At 69.4% G+C, this 22,599-nt stretch overlaps 1 protein-coding gene across 2 annotated transcripts in view; it reads right to left on the bottom strand.

Annotated features, from left to right (window-relative positions):
• Positions 1 to 22,599, bottom strand: part of COL5A1 (collagen type V alpha 1 chain) — a 102,733-nt gene that overhangs the window by 49,449 nt on the left and 30,685 nt on the right. For both annotated transcript variants that reach the window (XM_070066680.2, XM_070066679.2), the window contains exons 5-19: positions 15,089 to 15,220; positions 14,062 to 14,199; positions 13,661 to 13,903; positions 12,823 to 12,996; positions 12,283 to 12,339; positions 9,168 to 9,209; positions 8,919 to 8,981; positions 5,527 to 5,601; positions 4,671 to 4,763; positions 4,361 to 4,417; positions 4,059 to 4,112; positions 3,468 to 3,521; positions 2,448 to 2,501; positions 1,412 to 1,465; positions 904 to 957 (exon numbers count right to left, since the gene is read on the bottom strand). In XM_070066680.2, coding sequence (XP_069922781.1) covers positions 904 to 957; positions 1,412 to 1,465; positions 2,448 to 2,501; positions 3,468 to 3,521; positions 4,059 to 4,112; positions 4,361 to 4,417; positions 4,671 to 4,763; positions 5,527 to 5,601; positions 8,919 to 8,981; positions 9,168 to 9,209; positions 12,283 to 12,339; positions 12,823 to 12,996; positions 13,661 to 13,903; positions 14,062 to 14,199; positions 15,089 to 15,220 — 1,344 coding nt within the window. The remainder of the gene's footprint in view (positions 1 to 903; positions 958 to 1,411; positions 1,466 to 2,447; positions 2,502 to 3,467; positions 3,522 to 4,058; positions 4,113 to 4,360; positions 4,418 to 4,670; positions 4,764 to 5,526; positions 5,602 to 8,918; positions 8,982 to 9,167; positions 9,210 to 12,282; positions 12,340 to 12,822; positions 12,997 to 13,660; positions 13,904 to 14,061; positions 14,200 to 15,088; positions 15,221 to 22,599) is intronic.

Here is a 22,599-nt window from a genome sequence, read left to right as displayed (position 1 = left end):
CACACACACACACCCTGCACGTACACACACACACCGTGCACGCACACACACACACCGTGCACGCACATAGACATACACACAGACACGCACACACCATGTACACACACACACACCGTACACGCACACATGCACACTGTGCACACACAGACATGCAGACACAGACACGCACACACACCGTGCACGTGCACACAGACACGCGCATGCACACACACACATGCACAGACACGCACACAGACACGTACACACACACTGTGCACACAGACATGCACACACACACACACCCCGTGTACACGCAGACATGCACACATACCATACACGTGCACACACAGACACGCACACACAGACACACACACCATGTACACACACACCGTGCACGCACACGCATCTGGAAGGACCTCTCCGTTTGCTCACCCCAGAGGCCCCCTGGAGGCCGAGGCAGCGGAAGGCGCCCTGACAGCATCAGCCTGGGAGCCTGCCCCTCGCTCCGCCCCCCCCGAGACGCCCGGCCTCCAGAGGCTAAGCCCCCAGTCCCTGCAACCCCTGGAACCAGGGCTGTGCGCGACAGACGCGGGGACCGCGGGGCGTCAGGCCCAGGCTGTGCACCTGCCTCCAGCCCGCGGCCCCCTCGGCCACAGTCGCTTGGCCCAAAGCCGTCCCTCCCTCGGGCCCTGGGCCTGCACCCAGTGCCGTGTTCCTCCAGAGGGCAGCAGAGACACGAACTCATGGCCTCATCCACCGTGCTGTGCAATCTGGGGCGCGTCTGGTACCCGATCCCGCCCCTTGGTGCCCACAATGGAATACTTCAAGGCCCCTGGCCGCCTGCCCACGGCGACCATCGCACGTGCCCGGAAGCCCCCGCCCTCCACATGCAGCAGGTGCAGCCAAGGACTCGCGGACACATACCCTCTCTCCGTCGTCTCCTGGGGGTCCCGGTGGGCCAGAAGGACCTGGATCACCCTACAAGGCCAGGGGGACAGCGTCAGCACCCCTAAGAGTCAGCACCCCCCAGCAGGCCGCCCAGAGACATCCCAAGCCCCCCACTTGGTGCCCCTTCAACTCCGACGCTGACAACGCCGAGACCTCAGCACTCCTCATCGCAGGCCTGGGGAGTCTGCCAAGTGTCTGGCTTAAGAGTGGCCGTGGAGAGCCCGCCCTGGGCAGCCCACGGTGGGAGGGTGGACGGCTTGAGCACCCAGCAGGCCCAGGCACACACAGACACCCCCGGACATGAGTGGGTCTGGGGCGCGCTCGGCCGGCAGTCTCAGTGGGAGGCAGGGGCGCACCTGCTGCCCCACACGTGCGCCCACAGGGGGGGAGAGCTTGGCGACTGTGGGGCGGACCCCAGGGAGGGGCTCCGAGACTTTGGGAGGGGCCCCCGAGAAACACGGACCCCGGCAGAGGAGATACTCACCCTGTGCCCCTTCTCCCCCGGCAGCCCGGCCAGGCCGTCAAAACCGCGGTCGCCCTGCGGGGCGGGCAGAGAGCTGCGTCAGACACACCCACGATGACCGCCCCCCGCAGCGCCCACGAGCCCCGGGGGCCCAGGCCCCCTCCCCCTCAGTTGTCCACTTTTGTGGCCAGAAGGAGGCCCCCCAAGGGCAGGGGCCCTGTCCGTCCTCTCGTGCCCGCCCCCCAGCGCCGGGGGCCCACCCGCCCGTGAAGACAAGTGGGACAGCGTCAGCACCCCTGGGAGCCAGCACCGCCGAGCAGGCCGTCCGGAGACCGTCTGGAGCCCCCACTTGGTGCCCAGTGCTCGTGCGCAGATGGCCGGGCGCGGGCCCTCGGGCGTCCTGGCTCCCTGGCCAGCCCCTCCCCTGCGCTCCTGCAGCCCGGGGACCGTGCCCGCCCTGTCTCAGGGGGAGCCGAGGGAGACGCCTGAGGTCTGCAGTGAGAGACAACGTGGCTGCCCCGCCTCTGGCAGCCCAGGCCACCGGGGCCAGCCGGGAGTCCCGGCTCATCTGTGGCCAGCGCGGTGACGGGTGCAGGGACACCAGGCCGGGCCAGTGACCCAGCCTCCACTCCCCTTCCAGGTACCAGACGCTGTCCCCAACGTGGGCCCCTTGGGGGAGGTCAGTGTGTCCTCCGGCCCTCCTGTGGCCTTGGACAAAGTGTTCCAGGAGCTAAGACACAGGGGTGAGCCCGGGACAGGGAGGCGGCCTGTGCCGACATCAGGGGCAGAGGACCGACCCATGAACGTGGCAGCGAGAGGACACGGGGCATCCACGGGCACCAGCAGGTGCACCCCTGGGGGCAGGCCTTGCACCCACACAGGGAGCTCCTGCACCCGCCCACTGCAACATCGGTCCACGCCCCGGAGCCCTGGGAGCCCTCACAGTCGAGAACAGACAAGCAGACTCTGTCCTATGGACTTGGTAGGGCCGACAACCTTCAGGGCCGCACGTGTCCCGCGTCCACCCCACACCAGGGGGCGGGGCGCGGCCGCCTACCTTGGGGCCGGTCTGCCCTGGCATTCCTCGGGCGCCGTCACTGCCGGCTCGGCCCTGGAACAGAGAGGCGGACTCAGAAGGAGCAGGCAGCTCCCCGAGGGCTCCTGTGGAACCGTGACTCGGCCACCGCGCCGTGGCCCCGTGGTCAGGAGGCTGCACACCGAGTGGCCCAGGCGGCGCCGACCTTGCCGGGCCCGCCGTCCGGACCTGCAGCTGCACGCGGCCGCCTGGCCGGGGGCTCCTGGGGCGGAGCAGCCGTGGTCCCAGGGCCATACTCACGTTTGCCTCGTATGAGGGGACTCAGGGGAGTCCACGGAAAACGGTACCAAGAGGGTTGTTATGGTTAAAAAAAAAAAAAAAGTTGACGTCCACGCGAAAGCGGGGTCTTCAAAAAGTTCATGGAAGACACAGGTTCCGGGAGAGCTGCGCCGGGTTTCTGAGGCTTTGCACCAAGATAAAGTCATCCCACCACCTCGCTTGCGTGTGTATTCCACGGGCAGAGCTGCCAGCCCCTTCACCCCACACGCGGGGGAGCCAGCGCGTGCCCACGCACACAGCACGCGCTCGCTCGCTCTGACATGAGCCCTGGCTAGATGGGCCAGTGGGGGCGGCGGCGGTCACCATGACACAAACGCCTCACTCATGGCCGTGGTGCTGGGGAAACACAGTCCACCCAGGCAGCCACGCCCCACACGTGACGCGGCGGCTCGAGGGACGCCCAGGGCTGCGGCAAGGCCTGCCGGGGCCCAGGTCAGCGCTGCCGGGGTCCGGCCACCCCCTACGCCGGGCAGCCTCGGAGACACACAGCCCTGCGATGTGGTCCCCGCCACCTGCCACCCAAACGCTCAGGGAGCGCCAAGCCCAGCTTAGGGCAGGACTGGGGCGGGGCCAGGTGCACTGTGCCCCGCCTCCCACCCCAGGACACAGCGCACCCCCGGAGCGGAGCGGGGCAGCTGCCTGCCCCAGCCCTCAGGCTCGGGCCCCGCCCGCCGCGGAGCTGTCCCCGAGCCCCACACTCACCCGTCTCCCAGGCTTTCCCGTCGGGCCAGGCGGCCCCTGCACACCACGGGGACCCTGCCGGGGAGCAGAGGACAGGCAGGGTCAGGGGGGTGGGGCTCCGTGAGCGGTCAGCTGCTTTCCGGGCCCACACACGTGCACGAGGCCCAGGTTCGCTGTCCTGGAGGCCAGTGCGTGGGCAGCACAGGGCTGGACAACTGGCTGGGCCCTGCAGCAGGAGTCACGCTCCCTCCTCTGCTTCCGGTACACGGTCACCCCCACCCCCATCGGGAGCCGGCCTCCCACATGCACGGACAGGACCCCCCGTGCCTGAGACCCCCCCACATGCACCTGAGACCCCCCCACATGCACCTGAGACCCCCACACACCTGAGACCCCCACACATACCTGAGACCCCCCCACACCTGAGACCCCCCACACATACCTGAGACCCCCCCACACCTGAGACCCCACACACATACCTGAGACCCCCCACACCTGAGGCCCCCACATACCTGAGAGTCCCCCCATCTGAGACCCCCCCACACCTGAGACCCTCCATGTGTCTGAGACCCCCCCATACCTGAGAGCCCCCCCACCTGAGACCCCACGTACCTGAGGCCCCATGTCTCCTGGCTCACCCTTCAAACCCCCACTCCCAGGAGGACCCTGTGGAGAGAGCTCTGGGTTAGTGGTCCCTGGGACCAGAGCTGGGGCCGGCAGAGGCTGGGGGGCGGGGGGGGGGGGAGACTGCAGGTGACCTGGTGGGAGGGGGTTCCTCTCGGAGCGCAGGGCTCCAGCGCCCACACCACACAGAGCAGCACAGCTCCCGGGAGGCGGGAACCGGCGGGGTCACTCGGTAGGGGGCCACCCTCTGCCCCCACCCGGCGTCCACTCCCACGCAGTCAGCCACTCACCATGGGGCCGGGCCTCCCGGTGAGGCCCATCGGGCCAGCCGGTCCCCTCAACGCCAACTGCAAAGGAAGAGGGGACACGCTGAGAAACGGCGGGGCAGCCGTGCGGTGGCCAGCTCCTCCGGGGCGGCCCTCCTCCGCCCCCTCCCTCTCTCCGGACGAGGAAGCCCGGAGCGAGCGGCTGCCCGAGACGCCCGAGCCTGTGCGGCCCCGGGGACACGGACACGGCGGCCGGGACGCTCCTGCGGCTCTGCACTCCGCATGGGGGCACCCGGGGCTCCAAGGCGGGCCCCCCTTGTCCCCGCGCACTCACCCTGGCCTGCTGCAGGATGGCCTGCGCCTGCGACTCCTGGGCTGAGACCATGGGGCCCTTGGAGCCCGCGTCACCGCCGCCTCCGAAGCGGAACTGCGGGGGGAGGAGGGGGTCACGGGTGCGGGTGACGGGGGGTCCCCAGGGGGCTGGCGCGGCCCGGGGCACACAGCTGCCCTCGCCCCCTGGACGCGCTCTCTGGCACCCACAGCACCTGAGACCTCCCCCCACCCCACCCACACCCCACCGTGGGCCCCTGGCGGCAAAGAAAAGCCAAGGGCGGGATGAAGATGGCCGCGGGGGAGGGGGCCTGCAGCGAGGGCCCAGGCTCCAGGCGGGGCCTCTCAGGCTGCAGTGGGGCCCGAGCCCTGAGCCAGGGAACGGCCGGGAGCCGAGGGCTCCACCACGCAGGCCCCACCGGCCCGCTCACCCAGCTGCCGGCACACGCGCCCCCTGCAGACCCTCCCAGCCGGCTCTCGGGGGTCAAGCAGGGGTCTCAGGGGTCTTAAGCCCTTCCCCTCATGGCCTCCCTGTGATCCACCACACCCCCCAGTGCCTGCGGCCAGGGCACCAACACCCAGGAACCCACCGGCCCCAGGCACCGTCCGAGTCCCGGGCTCCCCGTCTGAGAACCGGGGCCACAGGGGCTCCTCCTCCAGGTCTTGCACACGGGACACGTGGCCTGGCCTGCACTGGGCCACGCCACTGAGGGTTAAATGCCAAGGCCCGTGTGGAGCAAAGTCCCATTGCATTCTGGATAAAGCTCCATGGCTCCCAAGGAGGAGAGACGACCCCGGGGCAGCCTCCCACGCTGCCACGAGCCCCGCCCGCTGCCCAGCCCCGCGTCACGGGTACTCACGGGCAGCATGAGCATGGTGCCCGGTGGGCCAGGCAGGCCGTCAGCCCCGGGGAGGCCCGGGCGCCCCGGGGGACCCTGTGGACAAAGAGCATGGGGTCAGAGTTCACCCAGGGCCCGAGCGGGAGGGCGGTGGGAAGACAGACACAGAGAATGTTCCAGAAAGCCCGGCCCAGAGAGGGAGGGGCACAGCTGAGAGCTTAGAGTGGGAGGGGAGGAGGGAGACAGAGGGAGCCTGCTGGGCCTGGGAGCACCCAGAGGGGGGCAGGGCGGGGGACGTGAGCCTGCCAGGCCCCCGCACCCAACAGCACACAGGAGCCAGAGGCGCAGGGCCACGGCGCCCGGGCTGGAAGACGGGACAGAACGTCCCCTCGCACACAGCACAGGTCGGGCCTCGCAAACAGACCTGTGACCAGCCGGGGGTCCCTGACACCGGCCCAGGCGTGGGGACAGCGTGAAGGCAACACAAGTGAGATGGGTCCTTTCCCAGGGGACCAAGGCGGGCCGGCCCCGGGGGCTGGAGGTGACGAACGTGGCTCCGCACCTGCCCGAACCTAAGCTGTCTCTGGTTTGGGACGGGCACCCTTGCAGATGGAGTCACCCTGGGAACGCCACGGGGCCCGAACTCCTCCGATGGCACAGGAGACGAGGGAGGGGTGGGGAGGGACAGAGAGCCAGGGGCGGCCGTGGCCACCGGGAGCTGCAGCAGAAGGCAGGAAGCCCCCCCTCCACCCCCAGGAGCCAGCTGAGCCCCCGACTGCAGACCCACGGCCTCCAGGACGGGGAGCGGGGACCACTTAGGGCAGCCAGGAAGCCGCCGTGTGTCCGCTCGGTGTCTCCGGAGCCTCAGGGGCGTGGTGCCCGAGGCCACGCCCCTCAGCCAGCACCCACAACCGGGCGGCCGCCGGGGACAGGGCTCCCAGGAAGACCTGGGGCCTGGGGGGCCCACGAGAGAAGGGGCAGCTTCCTGCAGCCCCATGAGCCCATGTCCAGGCGCCCTGCAGGGGGCGCCCCCGGGCCAGCAAAACAGGAGTCCCCGCACTGGCCCGCCCCTCCTGGGCCGGACTCAGCCTCTCTGTCCAGGTGTGGCCACCACAGCAGGCCCACCCCCACCCCCCACCGTCACAAATCCAGCCGGGGCCGAGTGAGGGCACCCAGGGTGCTGCCCGGCGGCTGCCACGCTACAGGGCGGGGTGGGGGCAGTGGCAGCCTCGGCAACCTCCACGAGCCCGGGTGTGGAGTGACAGTGGGGGAGGGGTCAGCGCCCAGCTGTGGGCGGGGCTCCCCATGGAAACGGGCTCCCGTGCTGGCCAGGAAGTGTCCAGGAGGGACGGTGTGATGCCCAGTGCTTCCACGGGGGCCAGCACACGTGGGCCTCACCCAGCAGCCCCGGTGAGCTCATGGCCGGTAGCTCAGGGAGCCCCTAAGAGCCTCGGGGACACCCAGCTCTTCTGAGTGCACTGGGACCCACCTCACCCCCAGCTCTGCCCCAGCACGCCCCTCCCCACTCGCTGCAAAGCCCCTCTCAGGCCAGAACAGGAAGAGCTGCAGTACCACCAGGCGGCCACCAGGGGTCAGTGGTCCCCCGCAGGCCAGCCGCTGCTGCCCAGCCTGGATGTCTGCCAGGCAGGCGGCTGACCCCAGAGCCTGGAGCTTCCTGTCTAGTACGGAGGACAGGGAGGCAGGAACACCGTGCCCTGCCCCACGCGGCTCACGCGCCAGGCTCGGAAGCACCAGAGCTCTCCCCATCTGCCTGACCACACTGCTCCTACCAAGGACGGCCCAGGGGGTCGCGGCCGGGAGCTGACTTCCTGTGTCTGGGAGCCGACCCTGCGGCTGGGACCCGATCCCGCCTGTGGCCAGGGGCCGACCCCTGCGGCTGGGAGCCGACCCCTTGTGGCCAGGAGCCGACCACCCTGCGGCTGGGACCCGATCCCGCCTGTGGCCAGGGGCCAACCCCTGCGGCTGGGAGCCAACCCCCCATACAGCCAGAAGCTGAACCCCCGTGGCCAGGAGCCGACCACCCTGCAGCTGGGAGCTGACCCCCTGTGGCCGGGAGCTGACCGCTGCTGGCCTCGAGGGTCCTGCTGGGCCTCTCTCTGAGAGATGTCACCTGCCCCAGCCTGGGCAGGCACCTGGGGCCCCCACAAGTATCTGCGTGGGAGTTGGTGTGAGGGAGCCTGGGGGAGGGGCAATCTGAAGAACAAAACTGACAAACACTGTCACCCCCCACATGCGAGGTGTGGGCAGGGAGGGCCTGGGGACAGCCCACGGGGGACACGGGGACAGCCCACAGGGGGACACAGGGACAGCCCACAGGGAGACATGGGGACAGCCCACGGGGGACACGGGGACAGCCCACAGGGAGACATGGGGACAGCCCACAGGGGGACATGGGGACAGCCCACAGGGGGACACGGGGACAGCCCACAGGGGGACACAGGGACAGCCCACGGGGGACACGGGCACAGCCCACAGGGAGACATGGGGACAGCCCACAGGGAGACATGGGGACAGCCCACGGGGGGACATGGGCACAGCCCACAGGGGACATGGGCACAGCCCACGGGAGACATGGGCACAGCCCACAGGGGGACATGGGCACAGCCCACAGGGGACATGGGCACAGCCCACAGGGGACACAGGGACAGCCCACGGGGGACACGGGCACAGCCCACAGGGGACACAGGGACAGCCCACGGGGGACACGGGCACAGCCCACGGGGGACACGGGCACAGCCCACAGGGAGACATGGGGACAGCCCACAGGGGGACATGGGCACAGCCCACAGGGGACACAGGGACAGCCCACGGGGGACACGGGCACAGCCCACAGGGGGACATGGGCACAGCCCACGGGAGACACGGGGACAGCCCACGGGGGACACGGGGACAGCCCACAGGGAGACATGGGGACAGCCCACAGGGGGACATGGGGACAGCCCACAGGGGGACATGGGGACTGCCCACAGGGAGACACGGGGACAGCCCACAGGGGGACATGGGGACAGCCCACAGGGGACATGGGCACAGCCCACAGGGGACATGGGCACAGCCCACAGGGGGACACGGGGATAGCCCATGGGGGGACACAGGCACAGCCCACAGGGAGACACGGGGACAGCCCACGGGGGACATGGGCACAGCCCACGGGGGACATGGGCACAGCCCACAGGGGGACACAGGGATAGCCCATGGGGGGACACAGGCACAGCCCACAGGGAGACACAGGCACAGCCCACAGGGGGACACGGGGACAGCCCACAGAGGGACACGGGGACAGCCCACAGTGGGGACACAGGCACAGCCCATGGGGAGACACAGGCACAGCCCACAGGGGGACACGGGGACAGCCAGGCTCACAGACGCCCCCCCGTGGCCTCCCAAGCACTCACCCGCTCTCCAGGGTCACCCACTTGGCCAGTGGGACCCGTTGTTCCTGGGGGTCCTGGAAGGCCCTGGAACCAAGCACAAAATCGAGACGGAGCTCAGACGCCAGCCTCGGGCCTCATCCCAGCTCTGCCAAGTGCGGGTGGGCACAGAGCCAGGGCGGGGCGGGCCCCAGGGGACCCCGCTTCGGCCAGGGACCTGAGGGGGACACCAGCCCCTCCCCCAAGTCATGGGCAAATAAAGCGGACACTCACGGCGGGGCCTTCCGGGCCAGGTGGGCCCTCGATGAGCATGCCCTGTGGAGAGAGAAGGCACCTGAGGCCACGCCTGGCCACACCAGGCCACACCCAGCCAGGCCAGGCCACGCCAGGCCACGCCCAGGCCCAGGCCCTAGAGTGTAGGCTGCTGGTCCAGAGGCCAGCTCCATCCGCGCAGGCGCACAAGCAGTGGGCTGGAGGGTGTGACCCCCACCCTCTGGCTCTCGAGGCCACGGCCCCCAGGGGCCCTGCACCACAGACAGGAATCACTGAGGACACAGACAGGGATGGCCCGGGAGCCGGGGGCGGGGAGGGGCCCAGGAGGACTAGGGAGGAGCCCCGCAGGCTGATGCCCTGTGGGCTTCTCCCCCCTCCCACAGAGAGAGCTGCCAGGCCCGGCCTGCGGCCCCCAGCCCTGTCCCCCTGCGGGAAACCTTCCGCCCTCACCTCACCCCCACACTGGGCCTGGGCCGCCCCGTCCGCAGCGCCGCACCTCCTGCCCCCACCACACCTCCTGCCCCCGCCGTGCCGCCTGAGCCCCAGGAGCGGTAGAAGGGCCCCAGCTCCCCGCTGGGTGGAGCTCCCCGCTGGGCCCTACTGCCGGCCCCCTCCCCATGCTGGCTTCTCCAGGCACCCCCAGCACCCCTGGGTCCCCCGCCACGCCTGGGGCCCCTCAGACTGACGGCGGCAGGGGCGGACGGCGTCGGGGACCCGGTCCACATCCGTCCTGCGGGGCCTCGGCAGCTGGGCTTGGCCGGGGGGAGGGGCGGGACAGATGCCCTTCATGTCATTCTCGGGGAGAGGGGCCGCGCCTCTGGAGCGGAGTCCTGGGCCTGCCCGCCCAGGGCACGTGGCACCGGGCCAGCACGGAGCACCTGGCCGGATCACGCTCCGTCTGCCCGCCAGGCTCAGAGCCGCCGTGTTTACACAGATGCGCTCCAGAGAACGCTCGGCACCCGGCCAGCAGCCCCCGGGATAAAGGGAGAAGCCAGCGGCCACTGAGGGCCAGGCCACACACGTGCGCATGTGTCACACACACGCAAACACATGCACATGCAGACATTCGGACACACACCGCACACACACGCAGGCACGCACACACGGACTGACACAACACATGCACACGTGCACGCACGCACACGGCTGGGCTCAGGGGGCTGCAGCCATGGGCACCGGGTCTCCTGGGCAGGCGAGGAGGGCAGCCGGGACGGGCTGGGAGCAGCCCGGGGGAGGCGCCTGGCTCTCCTGGGCGAGCTCCCCTGCCCCCGCCAGCCCTGCCGCCCTTTCTGAAGGGAGCCAGGCCCGTTCTGCACCCCAGCGCCAGCAACAGTGCGGACGTGGGAAAAGCTCAGAACGCCGCATCGCACGGTTTGTACCACGGTCATTTGCCACTCGAGTGGGTCTTAGGTCGTGGCACACAGGACGGGGACACCAGATGCTGGCCGTGGGCACAGATGGGCGTCAGCCAAGGCTACCTGAGCCGCAGGTAAATACCAGGCACTACCAAGAGAATACACCAGCCAGGGCCGGCGTAGTAGGTCAAGCCTCTGCCTGCAGCACGGGCATCCCACAGGGTGCAGGTCCGAGCCCCAGCTGCTCCACTCCAGATACAGAAAGCAGTGGACAATGGCACAAGTGCCTGGGCCCCTGCACTCATGTGGGAGACCCAGATGAAGCTCCTGGCTCCTGGCTACAGCCCGGCCCAGCCCCAGCCATGGCGGCCACTTGCAGAGTGGCCCAGCAGATGGAAGACCTCTCTCTCTCTCTCAAATAAACAAGTTAAAAAAAAAGAGCTTAGCTGCAAACAGCCCCCAGCGGACCCCCCCTCCTACCACGTGTGAGCCCGCGCAGGGGAGAAGCCAGAGAGGCAGAGCTGGGTGCCCACCAGGCGACAGACGCGTGGGGCACCGCTCCTTTTACAGGGCCCATGGCCAGGCCGCCGCAAGGCCCACCCACAGCCTCCGCCTGGGCGTCGTCTGCCAGCTGCTTCCCCGCAGGTCACCCTGGCCTTGGCCTTGAGACCGGGGACCCTGGTGTGCACCGGGCCCTTCCTACCTCTGCACCTGCTGACCCCGTGCATCCTGGTCCCTGGCCTCCAACTCCGGGCCTGCAGACGGCTCAGGCCGGGATGAGGATGTGTGAACCCAGTCCCACCCCAGTGAGGACGGATAGGTCCCATGCCGGGCACAGGCCGGGGGCCAGGCACAGAGGCGCCCTCTCCTGCCTGAGCCCTGCTGAACCCCTGGTCCAGGAGTCCCACCCCTCGTCCTGCCTGCCCTGGCCACAGGCGGCCCACGGTGTCTCTGAGAGCTAAGGACTGGCCAAGCACCATTGGTGGCGCCCAGGAGGTCTTCCCAGGTCTGCCAGAGGCCAGCAGGGCCCCAGGGAGCCCCCCAGGCTGTGTCCCCGGCTCAGCCCCCAGGGAAACAACTCCTGGCAGCAGAAGCAATGGCGTGGCCCGGGGCCTCGTGGCTGCTGTCGCCAGCACCAACACTCAGCCACGTGCCGGGCGAGGGCCTCGGCCGCCGCCCCTCCCTGCCCTGGCGGCCCGGCCTCTTCCTGCCCACACCACAGTGCCCACTGCACGCAGCGGCAGAGACGTGTCCAGCCCGACTGCTGGCGAGCGTCTGGCCCATGGCAGGGGTCAGGCCCTGACCTGGCAGCTCTGAGACCCCCGGGGCAGACACGGGGGTGGGGGGGACGAGGACATCCCAGCCCGGGGCAGGGGGCGGCACCCAGGGTTTGTGCACGCCAGCTGCACACACCAATGTGCCACCACCGCTAGCTCTCGGTCCACTCACCCCGAGCCCACCGCCTGACCGGCCCCAGTGTGGGCCCCGTCCTCAGCCTCACGAGGGCTGCAGAGCGGTGCAGGAGGCCAGGCTGTCCCACTGCGCCCCGCCCCCATCCGGCTCCTCTGACCCGGGGCACGAGGGACGCCGACCCTGCTCCACCAGCACACAGAGCTCTGGCCGATGTGGCTCCCACCGCCCGGGCCGGGGTCTGCAATGTGCCCCACAGGCGGGCCCGTCCGCGGGTGCAGTGGCCCAGCCCACAGAGGCGGTCACGCCCCGCAGAGCCCTGGCCCCCGCGAGCACGCGAGCTTCCTTACTGGTTCGATGATGGCCGGCTCCCCCTTCTGCCCTTTCTCGCCCCGAGGGCCTCCAATCTGCGGTGACGCCGGGCAGGTGCCGAGGACGGAGAGAGAACAGAAAGACAAAGTCACCATGGCCAGGAGACGCGGTGAGGCCAGGGCACCGGCACGGCGTGCGCCTCTGCTCCCACCAGCCCCCTGCAGATCCCGGGTGTGGGACAGCGGAGGCCACGTGGGCTTAGAAAACACAGCACCCGAGACTCCCAGAAGCCAACGCTCCAGACAACCCAGAGAGAAGCGAGCGGCACCCGGGGCTGTGGGTTTGAGAGAACAGCGGGGGTCACACAGGGTGGGGAGGGGCCTGGAGGTGCAGCCACAGTGAGCAGCCAGCCAAGCCCGCCGCAGTGCCAAGAGTGGCGTCTCTTGGGCTACGCCCACCTCAGCCTTCTGCACGAAGATGCAGGCCATGATAGCAACGATAAAGCAAAGCCAGGGACACGCGTGGGGCACTCCACCGAGCTGAGCTCCGGGGAGGGCCGCCGCCCCCGACCCACTCACCCCCTCGTAGATGGTGTCCTGGTTGGCCGGCATGCCGGGCCCGATCTCCGACGGGGACACGGTGGAGTCGGGGTCGTAGTAGGGGTCGTAGTAGCTCTCGTCCAGGTTCCTGATGGTCTCCTCAGTGAACTCCCCGTCCGGGTCATCCCTCCCTTCCCCCCCAGACGGGGCGGGCTGCACAGGGCGGGGAGGGCAGCAGGGTCACCAGGCTGGCACTGTCCCTGTGCTCCGCTCTGCCGGCACCAGGAAACCCGCAGAGAGCGCCCCGGCTAGGACGGCAGTGCTGGGGCCTCCCAGCACCCTGGAGCCTGCAGCCCCCGGGGGCTCCTTGCCCCCCCCCTGCTGTGGGAGACTCAGCCCAGGCAGGCCAAGCGAGGCGGGGCCAGGCCTGGGCACGGCCCACCCACACGTGGCACACCGGCTGGGGCTGTGGTCTCGGGACCAGGGGTCTGCACCCACTGGAGCCCGGGGTCCTCTCTGGGGGCCAGGAACCCGGCACTGCACAATGGCCACTTGCGAGCGCGGGCCCGAGCTGCCATCTTCCCCGACTGGAAACCGACAGCAGGCACTGCCCGTCGTCAGCAGGTACCCGAGCTCCAGGGAGGCCGGCTGGCGTCCCGGGGTCACGCAGAGGCCTTGGGCCGGTCTGCTTCCGCCTGGGGACCCCTGGCCTAAAGGGCAGGGCCGTCCCAGCCCACCTGCGGGTGAACCCCTGACCGCAGGAGCCTCCCCAGGACTCCCATGGTGAGTGACCGAGACAGGAGGCCCCCAGGGGCCTGCCCCCACGCCCGCCCCGCCCCCCCCCCCCCGGCCCCAGGAAGTAAGGATGGAGAAGTACATTGGAGGAGTTGGAGGTGACGGTGGTGCTGGTGGGGACTTCGGCCTCGGCTCCCCGGTCGGGCAGCTGCTCAGGGCTCTCCAGGCCCTCTCCGTAGCCAAGGTCATCGTACGGGGCAGGCGTGTAGTCGTCCTCTATGGGCACGTAGTCGTAGTCCCCGACACCGGGGGCCTCTTCCCTCCCGGCCCCCTCGCTGGCTTCGGGCGCCAAGGGGGCTTCCGTGGTGGGCGGCAGGGTCAGCTCCTGGGGAGAGCGGCGCGGTGAGGGTGTGGGCCGCGGAGGCAGGGGCGCCTCCCACGAATCCGTGGCTGGCGACAGAGTGGCCGCACCCCCATCCCCTCCTCCTCCCGGTGGCCCTGAGTGCCACCCCCGCCCGCCAGGTCCCCGCGGCCAGCCCAAACCTCAGGTATCTCTGTGGTTTCTCTCGCAGCTTCCACGGGCTTCTTGGTGGGGGTGGGGTCCTTGCCGAGGTCATCAGGGTCCTCGTAGTAGGGGTACTCGTAGTAATAGGTCTCACCCTCACCCTCTCCATCCGGGTACTGAGAGCAAATGCAGATCTCGTGAGTGAGGGGAGACACCGAGAGACCCCCCCCCAACCAACCACCACCACCGCAAAGCCACTGACACCCTCCGGGATCACTGCCTGGCCCAGCCCCGGGCATGGAGCTGCCCGGGGCCAGCGTGGGAGCCCTCACCCTCCAGCCCCCGCCCTGGGAACCCGAGTCAGCCCCAGGAGCCCAGGGGGCACAGCAATCAGAGGAAGCTGGACCCGAGTGTGACACGGGCCCCTTCAGAACACAGTGGCCGTGTGGTCAGCCAGGCCGTGGCCCCCGCCTGGCCCCGTGGCCATCGCCAGCCTGCCCTGCCCTTCAGCCCCAAACCCCAAGCCTGGGGGCCTCTGGGAGGGACAGAGCCGTGTCTGCCTCAGGTACAGGGAGCGCCTGGCTGGGGGACTCGGCGGGGAGCTGCCCCCAGCTCTGTCCCCGGAGGCACATGTGGCCTGGGCCACGGGACCAGACAGCTCCAGGAATGGCGCCCCTCCTTCCCCTCTGGGGTGGCCGAGGAGGTGAGAACGGGCTTTGAAACGAGAGTCAAGTTCAATGAGGGGGAGGCGGGGGCAGGGGGCAGGTGCGTGAGGAGGGCCCACGGTGACCAGCACAGGCCATGGGCCACAGGCCACGGGCCACGGTGAGAGGGACAAGGGCATCGGCCGCCACCAGACTCTCTCGGGACGAGGCCAAGGCCACCCCGGCAGCAGCTGCCCGCACACCCGCCAAGGTCACAGGCAGAGGTCAGGAGGGCACCCCGGTGACGGGGGTGGCCTCGATAAAGTGCGGCAAAGGTCACGGGCGCACACACAGGGCTCACAGGAGCGGGCGAGCTCGGTGGCTTCTGCAGCCCCACCGTCCCGGGGTCTGCCCGACTCACGTATTCGTCCGGGTTGGGGTCCTGGGATTGGGGGGTGTCGGGGACGGCCGTGTCGCAGTCGGGGCTGTAGTGCTCACAGTGGTCGTAGGCGGCCCTGTGGTCCGAGACGAGCAGCAGCTGCTGGATGTCCCCCTGGAGAAGGACAGGCGCTCAGGCCAGGCACTCGGCACCCACAGCGCCCGGGGCAGGGGGCAGAGGGCAGAGGGCAGAGGGGCCCGCCCCGCCCCGCCCGGGCTCCAGGCCAGACTTCCCCCCAGAGTTCCTGCCCCTGAGAGCTGGGCGGGGCCCCCACCCCCACCCATCACCCACCACCCACCGCCCAGCCATCAACACCAGCCCACCCACCCACCCATCACCCACCGCCCAGCCATCAACACCAGCCCACCCACCCACCCACCCATCCACCAGTTCACCCACCACCCAGCTATCCACATACCAGACCTCCCACGCCCACCCACACATCCAGCACCCACCCACTCACCCAGCCGCCCCTCAGCCCCCACCCACTGCGAGCCCGAGAACACCCTGCTGCGGACCAAGGCCCCTGGGGGGCGCTCACCCCGGCAAGCCTGGCCCTTGGCCCTGCGGGCACAGAGGGCAGGGGTCTCCCACCCCCACTCCCGCTGCCGTGAGGAAGGGGAAACTGAGGCATGGCTGCTCAGAGTTCTGCAGAAGCTGAATCCAGCCCAGACCTGAGTCCCCGTCCAGCTCACCTATCACTTCCTCCCTGTACGGGGGTGATGAGGGAGCCCCCGCCAGAGCAGAGGGGCCCCCCGCAAGGCCGCCAAGGAGCAGGGGGCTTTGCAGGACCCTGGGGGGAACACAGTGCAGGATCCGCTCCATATGCCTCCCCGGGGCTGGCGCCACAGCTGCGTGGGGGCCACGGGCTGCTCCCCGGCTGCCTCCTGGGGGCGGGACAGGGCCCCTTGATGTCTGCACCCCTACCTCTTCCCCCAGCAGACCCCAGAGGACTCAGCGGAAGGCAGCAGAGCCGGGGGGGGGCCCTGCCTCTGGCTGGGCCACACTGGGGGGCCCTGCCTGCTGCCGGGCCCGGGCAGGGGACTCCCCCGTGCCAACAGTTACAGGCTCGCCGCCTGCAGAGACCAGATGGAACCGGAGGCCGGGGCGGGGGCAGGGGCGGGGAGTTCGCCCAGGGCCCCCGACTGTGACAGAGGGGGCTCCCTCCCTTCACTCAGCAGCCGACACCAACAGAACACGCCCCTCCACCACGACCAGTGGGTGACGGGAGGGGTCTGGGAGCACCCAGGGCTGGGCCTGCCCTTGGCAGTCTTCAAAGGCGGCACGTGGACACACGCCAGGCCCTCCTGTGTCCCTGAGCGTGCAACACGCCTGCTGGAACACGCACGCGTGCAGGCACACACGCAGCTTCTCTCTGGGAGCCGAGGCAGCACACGGAGGCCCCAGACAGGAGCAGCCCCCGGAGCCCGCGTCTCCCTTCTCAGAGGCGCGGTGCCCCTGCGGGCCGAGACTCTGCGGCCACAAGGCGCCCCCCGTCCCGCACACACAAAGCCCCCGCTGTACGCTGAGGGCGTCCACCAGGCCTGCGGCGACGTGAAACCCAGCCCGGAAGCTCAGCCCTGAGCTCACCCCCGAGGCCTTTCCAGGGCTGGGGCCTGCTGGGAGGCTGGGGGCCCTCCCCCCCAGAGCTGCCGGCCTCGGGGTTCAAGGCCACGGTGCTAAGACTTGCGACCTTGGCTCGCTGATCCAGCAGCCCTGTGCAGCCATTCAGGCTGCCATGACCCCGGCCGCCAGTGGGTGTGCTGCATCTCTGCTCCCCGGGCCCAGGCCTGCCGCAGCCCCAGCCCCTCCGCACCTCTTGTCCCGTGGCCGCCCGGAGCTGCGGGCAGCAGCCGTCTCCCGTCATCCCGTTCTCGCCTCCCGCACACCTGCTGTCGGCCCCACCAGGTGAGTGGGGCCCTGCCAGGCCCCGAGAAGCCTCCGCCACCATGGCTACCGGTCAGTACCGCAGACCACAGCCGCAGCGCCATCACCCAGGCCGGCCCGAATCCCTCACGGCGGACGGCACGAGGCCTGCCACCTCGGCTCCTGCGGGGAGTCTGCCTGCCCTGGCCGGCGGGGGGTTCCAGCCAGGCTTTGTCTCCGTTGCAAGCGGAGCAACTGCCAAGTCTCGGAGACAGCTCTGCCCCCCCGGGGCCCGGCGGCCTGGCCACCCGGCCTGGCCGTGAGCACCCGCCCGCCGCCACCTCGCTCTGCGTTCCCCCTCCCACTCAGTCCTGCCCGGGGTGGGGGGAAGCCGGCCCACCACAACCACCGCCCCTCCACCCCCAACCCAACCAGGCGGCACGGGGATCCCGGCCGAGCACCGCTCCTCTGTGGACTTGTCAGCCAGCTGCGGCCAGGGCACCTCACTGGGCAACAGAGACAGCGGAGCAAGCATCGTCCCGGGAGCCAACCCAGGAGGCAGCACGGGGTCCCCGCTGCCCGCAGGCGTGGGCCACAAACCACCCCTCCCCACCGCCAGCCCCATGCAGACACCGCAGGCACCTGTGGCCGGGAGGGTCCCGGGGCTGCCCAGCGCACGGTCGCGCCCCGGCACGCCGTCACGGGACAGGGGAGGTGGAGCTGCGGGCGGTGCCGGGCAGCCGGGGCCCCGGTGGGCTCCCGTCCGAGGGGAGCCCCGTGCCGGCTGAGCGCGCCACGCCTCCCTTCTCTGCACGGGGCACGCGGGAACAGCCTGGTCTCAAGAGAAACCTTTCAAACCTCACTCGGCTGTTTTCACCCAGGAGAAATGGACAAACAGTGCCAGAAGCCACAGGGGGCCGAACCACGAGGCCCACGATTTCCAGGGTGCCCCCGGGGCCCGAGGATGAGTGGAATGCGATCCACGCAAGCGGTCAGATCTCCAGACGGTCAGACCACGTCCTGCTGTCCCCGCCGGGCGCCCTGTGCTGGTGTGCGCGCTGACCAGCCGCATCCGCCTCGGGCCACTTCTCACCTGCAGCCACTGGCCACAGCGGTCTGGGGTTGAGCCTGCTCGCACCTGTGCTGGGGGTGGGACCAGGGGACGCCACACCCACGTCTCTGCCACAGGGCAGGTGAGCGGAAGGGGGACGAGCCGGCCACAGCCTTGTGCAGCCCTCGGAGCCGGCCAGACGTCCCAAGAGCCAGCTCGGCAACCTGGAGAGGGGACGGGGCGGCAGCAGCAAGGGTGGGCGCCGTGTGGGCTGCCCACCCCCAGGGGCCTGGACCTCAAGGCCAGGGTCCACACTTCTCGCACTGACAGCTGCCCCGCCCCCCCACGTGGACCCCTGGGCAGCCTGCAGGGACCATCCCACCAGACACCTGTGCCGAGCTCCACGAAGCCGGCCAGGCACAGCCTGGGCAACGCCACCGGCGGGAGAGTGGCACAGGGGCGAGGCCCTGGGCACCGCGGCTGTCCGTCACTGGCTGTGAGGACAGAAACGTGCGGCTTCGCTCCTCCAGACGTCCACTCGTGGTAAGGCCCTCCCCTGGGAGTGTCCCAGGGCCTGGAGGGGGCAACTCTTCCAGAACATGGCCCACAGCGACAGCAAACTCCACGACCACGACCATGCGACCACCGTCACTGCCATCACCTCTATCATCATCACCACCATTACCTCCGTCACCATCACCATCACCATCGTCACCTCCACCATCACCATCACCTCCGCCAGGGCCATCACCATCACCACCTCCTCCATCACCACCATGACCACGACCATGCGACCACCGTCACTGCCATCTCCATCACCTCCGCCAGGGCCATCTCCATCACCTCCATCACCATCACCATCACCACCATCACCTCCATCACCACCACCACCTCCACCATCACCACCATCACCACCTCCATCACCATCACCTCCATCAACTCCATCACCATCACCTCCATCACCACCATCACCTCTATCACCACCACCACCATTACCTCCGTCACCATCACCATCGTCACCTCCACCATCACCATCACCTCCGCCAGGGCCATCACCATCACCTCCATCACCATCACCATCACCACCACCACCATCACCACCACCATCACCTCCATCAACTCCATCACCTCCACCATCACCTCCATCACCACCACCACCTCCACCATCACCTCCATCACCATCACCTCCATCACCATCACCTCCATCACCATCACCATCATCACCATCACCACCATCACCACCACCATCACCTCCATCACCACTATCACCTCCATCACCATCACCTCCATCACCTCCATCAACACCACCTCCATCACCTCCATCACCATCACCTCCATCACCATCACCTCCATCACCACCAACACCACCATCACCTCCATCACCACCTCCATCACCATCACCTCCATCACCACCATCACCTCCATCACCACCATCACCTCCACCAGTGCCATCGTCACCACCACCCTGACTCCCACTGTCGCTGGTGCCGCTCCAACAAGCCTCATGGCCCCGGGGAACGAATCCGCCCCCCGACACTGACGCACCAGAAGACGCCTGTGGTGCACCTGGGGTGGGCAGCACAGGTGGCAGAGCCCAGCCCCGCTGCAGGCCAGGGAGGTGCTGGGAGCTGCACCCTGGGGAGGCTCGCCGGGGCCAGCGACCACTGCACCCGCTTCCTCTGCCCAGGCTCAGCCCCCAGTGCGTCCACAGTTCCCAGACCCGGATCACAGGGCCCCGACAGCACCGAGACGGCACGCGTGACCTCCCGCGTGACCTCCCGCGGCATCGCTCGTGGGCTCACACGCAGTCTCTGCCCTCTCGCCGCCTTCCTGCAGCCTGCACGCGTGTGACTGGCGCTCTGATTCTGCACCGGAAACACACCCTGTGCCGTCTCCGCCCCCAGCACAGGGGTCCTGGTCGGAGTGGGTGGAGTTTGCACCAGGGGCCCGTGCCCAGGGAAGGGCCCTCCTCCAGCCACACTGGTGGCCTCACACGAGGAGGCCATGAGGCCGCTCAGGCCAAGGTCGTGGCTGTACCCACACCCGGCCTCTGCAGCGCAGGCGCACGTGTGGGTCTGGGGGAGCGCGGGAGAACAGTCCAGTGTGGAGCTGCAGCCAAACAGTCCCGGTGCAGCCAGCAGAGGCGGGCGGCCAGCAGGGCAGGCACACACGGCACGGGACACAGGGCAGCCTGGCAGAGGGGCCCCATCCCCTCAACAGCCCCACGCCTCCACGGGCTGACACGGGCTGCCTGGTGCCCCCGGCCTTCCTGGAGGATCTGCTGGGGCACACAGCCCGGAGGGGCGTGGCCCGTGAGCAGCTGGACAGACTCTCTGGAAGGCCAGTCCCAATGGTCCAGGATCCCCCAGTCCCCATGGTCCAGGATCCCCCAGTCCCCATGGTCCAGGAACCCCCAGTCCCCATGGTCCAGGAACCCCCCCAGTCCCCATGGTCCAGGATCCCCCAGTCCCCATGGTCCAGGTTCCCCCAGTCCCCATGGTCCAGGACCCCCAGTCCCCATGGTCCAGGATCCCCCCCAGTCCCCATGGTCCAGGACCCCCCAGTCCCCATGGTCCAGGATCCCCCAGTCCCCATGGTCCAGGACCCCCAGTCCCCATGGTCCAGGACCCCCCAGTCCCCATGGTCCAGGATCCCCCCCAGTCCCCATGGTCTAGGATACCCCCAGTCCCCATGGTCCAGGAACCCCCCCCAGTCCCCATGGTCCAGGATCCCCCCCCAGTCCCCATGGTCCAGGATCCCCCAGTCCCCATGGTCCAGGATCCCCAGTCCCCATGGTCCAGGAACCCCCAGTCCCCATGGTCCAGGATCCCCCAGTCCCCATGGTCCAGGATCCCCCCGTCCCCATGGTCCAGGAACAACCCCCAGTCCCCATGGTCCAGGATCCCCCAGTCCCCATGGTCCAGGAACCCCCAGTCCCCATGGTCCAGGAACAACCCCCAGTCCCCATGGTCCAGGATCCCCCAGTCCCCATGGTCCACGATCCCCCCCCCCCAGTCCCCATGGTCCAGGATCCCCCAGTCCCAATGGTCCAGGATCCCCCAGTCCCCATGGTCCAGGATCCCCCCCCCAGACCAGGGAGAAGTCCCTGAGAATCAGCGGCTCGGGAAAGTGAGAAGGGCCAGGGCCTGGGGGCAGGGGTGGCAGGGGGACAGGAAGGAGGGGATGGGGGGAGAGGACAGGGGAGGGGTCAGGGAGGAGGGGATGGGGTGGGGGAGGGGATGGGGTAGAGGAATGGGGAGGAGGGGGGGTTGGGGAAGGGGACAGGGAGGAGGGGGAAGAGAGAAGGAGCCAAGGAGGAGGAGTTTGGGGGGTGGGACAGGGAGAAAGGGGGATGGGGCAGGAAGGAGGGGCAGGGAGGAGGGGGAGGGGGAGAGGAAAGGGGAGAGGGAGGGGGAAAGGGATAGCAGAGGGGGAAGGGAGAAGAGGGACAGGAAGGAGGGGACAAGGAGGAGGGGTTGGGCAAGGGGACAGGGAGAACGGGAGACAGGGCAGGGAGGAGGGGGCAGGGAGGGGGTGGGGGAGGGGAACAGGGAGGAGGGGTGATGGGGAGGGGGCAAGGAGGAGGGGTGATGGGGAGAGGGCAAGGAGGAGGGGGGAGGGGGATGGGGGAGGGGACAGGGAGAGAGATGGGGAAGAGGGAGGGAGAAAGGGGAGGGGGAAGGGAGGAGGGGGCAGGGAGGAGGGGGACAGGGAGGAGGGGGAGGGGATGGGGAAGAGGGGGACAGGAAGAAGGGGGTGGGGAGGGGACAGGAAAGAGCTCCCTGCTGGTCTCTGTCCTGGCCCCCCACAAAGGAGGCCCCGTCGCACGCCCACAGCTGCGCCCAACACAGGGCACTTGGCAGGTGACAGAGTTGAGTCCCGGCTCCTCCCCCTACCAGTCCTCTGAACCCCGGCGCCCCTCGGGAATTGCCCCGGCAGTAGGGCAGGGGTGACGCCAGTGCCGGCCTGGTTGCCGCAGGAACAAACCACTGCCCTCCTCGGCGCGGCCAGAGAGCACAAGGACAGCTGTCCTTCCAAATGACAGGCAGCAGGGTGAGGCCGGGCACAAGGCTGCGCCTGGCTTGTCCCCTCCGTGCTCAGCACAAGCCAAGGTGAGGGACATGAGGCGGGGGCTTGGCCAGGTCAGGCCTGGACGCCAGTGCCCTGTGCAGGACGCCCTGCCCACCAGACACAGGGCAGCCCCTGGCGGAGGGCAGGCTCAGGCCACGGGCAACACCCTGCCCTCCCCCCGCTGACCGCCCAGCAAGGCCTCCTTCCCGGGCCCCCGCCGCACCCCCTCCTCGGGGGACGCACAGAGCAGAGCCGCCGGGCGCCGTGTGATGTTACCGGCAAGGCCCGGCTTCCAGCATGATGTCAGCCCCGCGGCTCAGAGCTTCCACGGAACAAACCCAACGCCCTCTGGGCCCCACGCGGGCGGGAAGAGGCAGGCCCCACCCACCTGTATGCTTTTCTCTCTGCCCCTCTCCTGTCAGGTCCCCCAACGCGCCACCAGCAACCCCACCCAAGCCAGAGCCCCGCCCACTACACAGCCGCATCACATGGGAGCCGGGCCCGT

Source organism: Oryctolagus cuniculus, chromosome 1 (genome assembly GCF_051225735.1).
Source record: "Oryctolagus cuniculus isolate XC-2025 breed Fujian yellow rabbit chromosome 1, ASM5122573v1, whole genome shotgun sequence".
Lineage (NCBI taxonomy): Eukaryota > Metazoa > Chordata > Mammalia > Lagomorpha > Leporidae > Oryctolagus > Oryctolagus cuniculus.
Note: the sequence above shows the minus strand (reverse complement) of the source record. Positions and strands in the feature narration are given on the sequence as shown.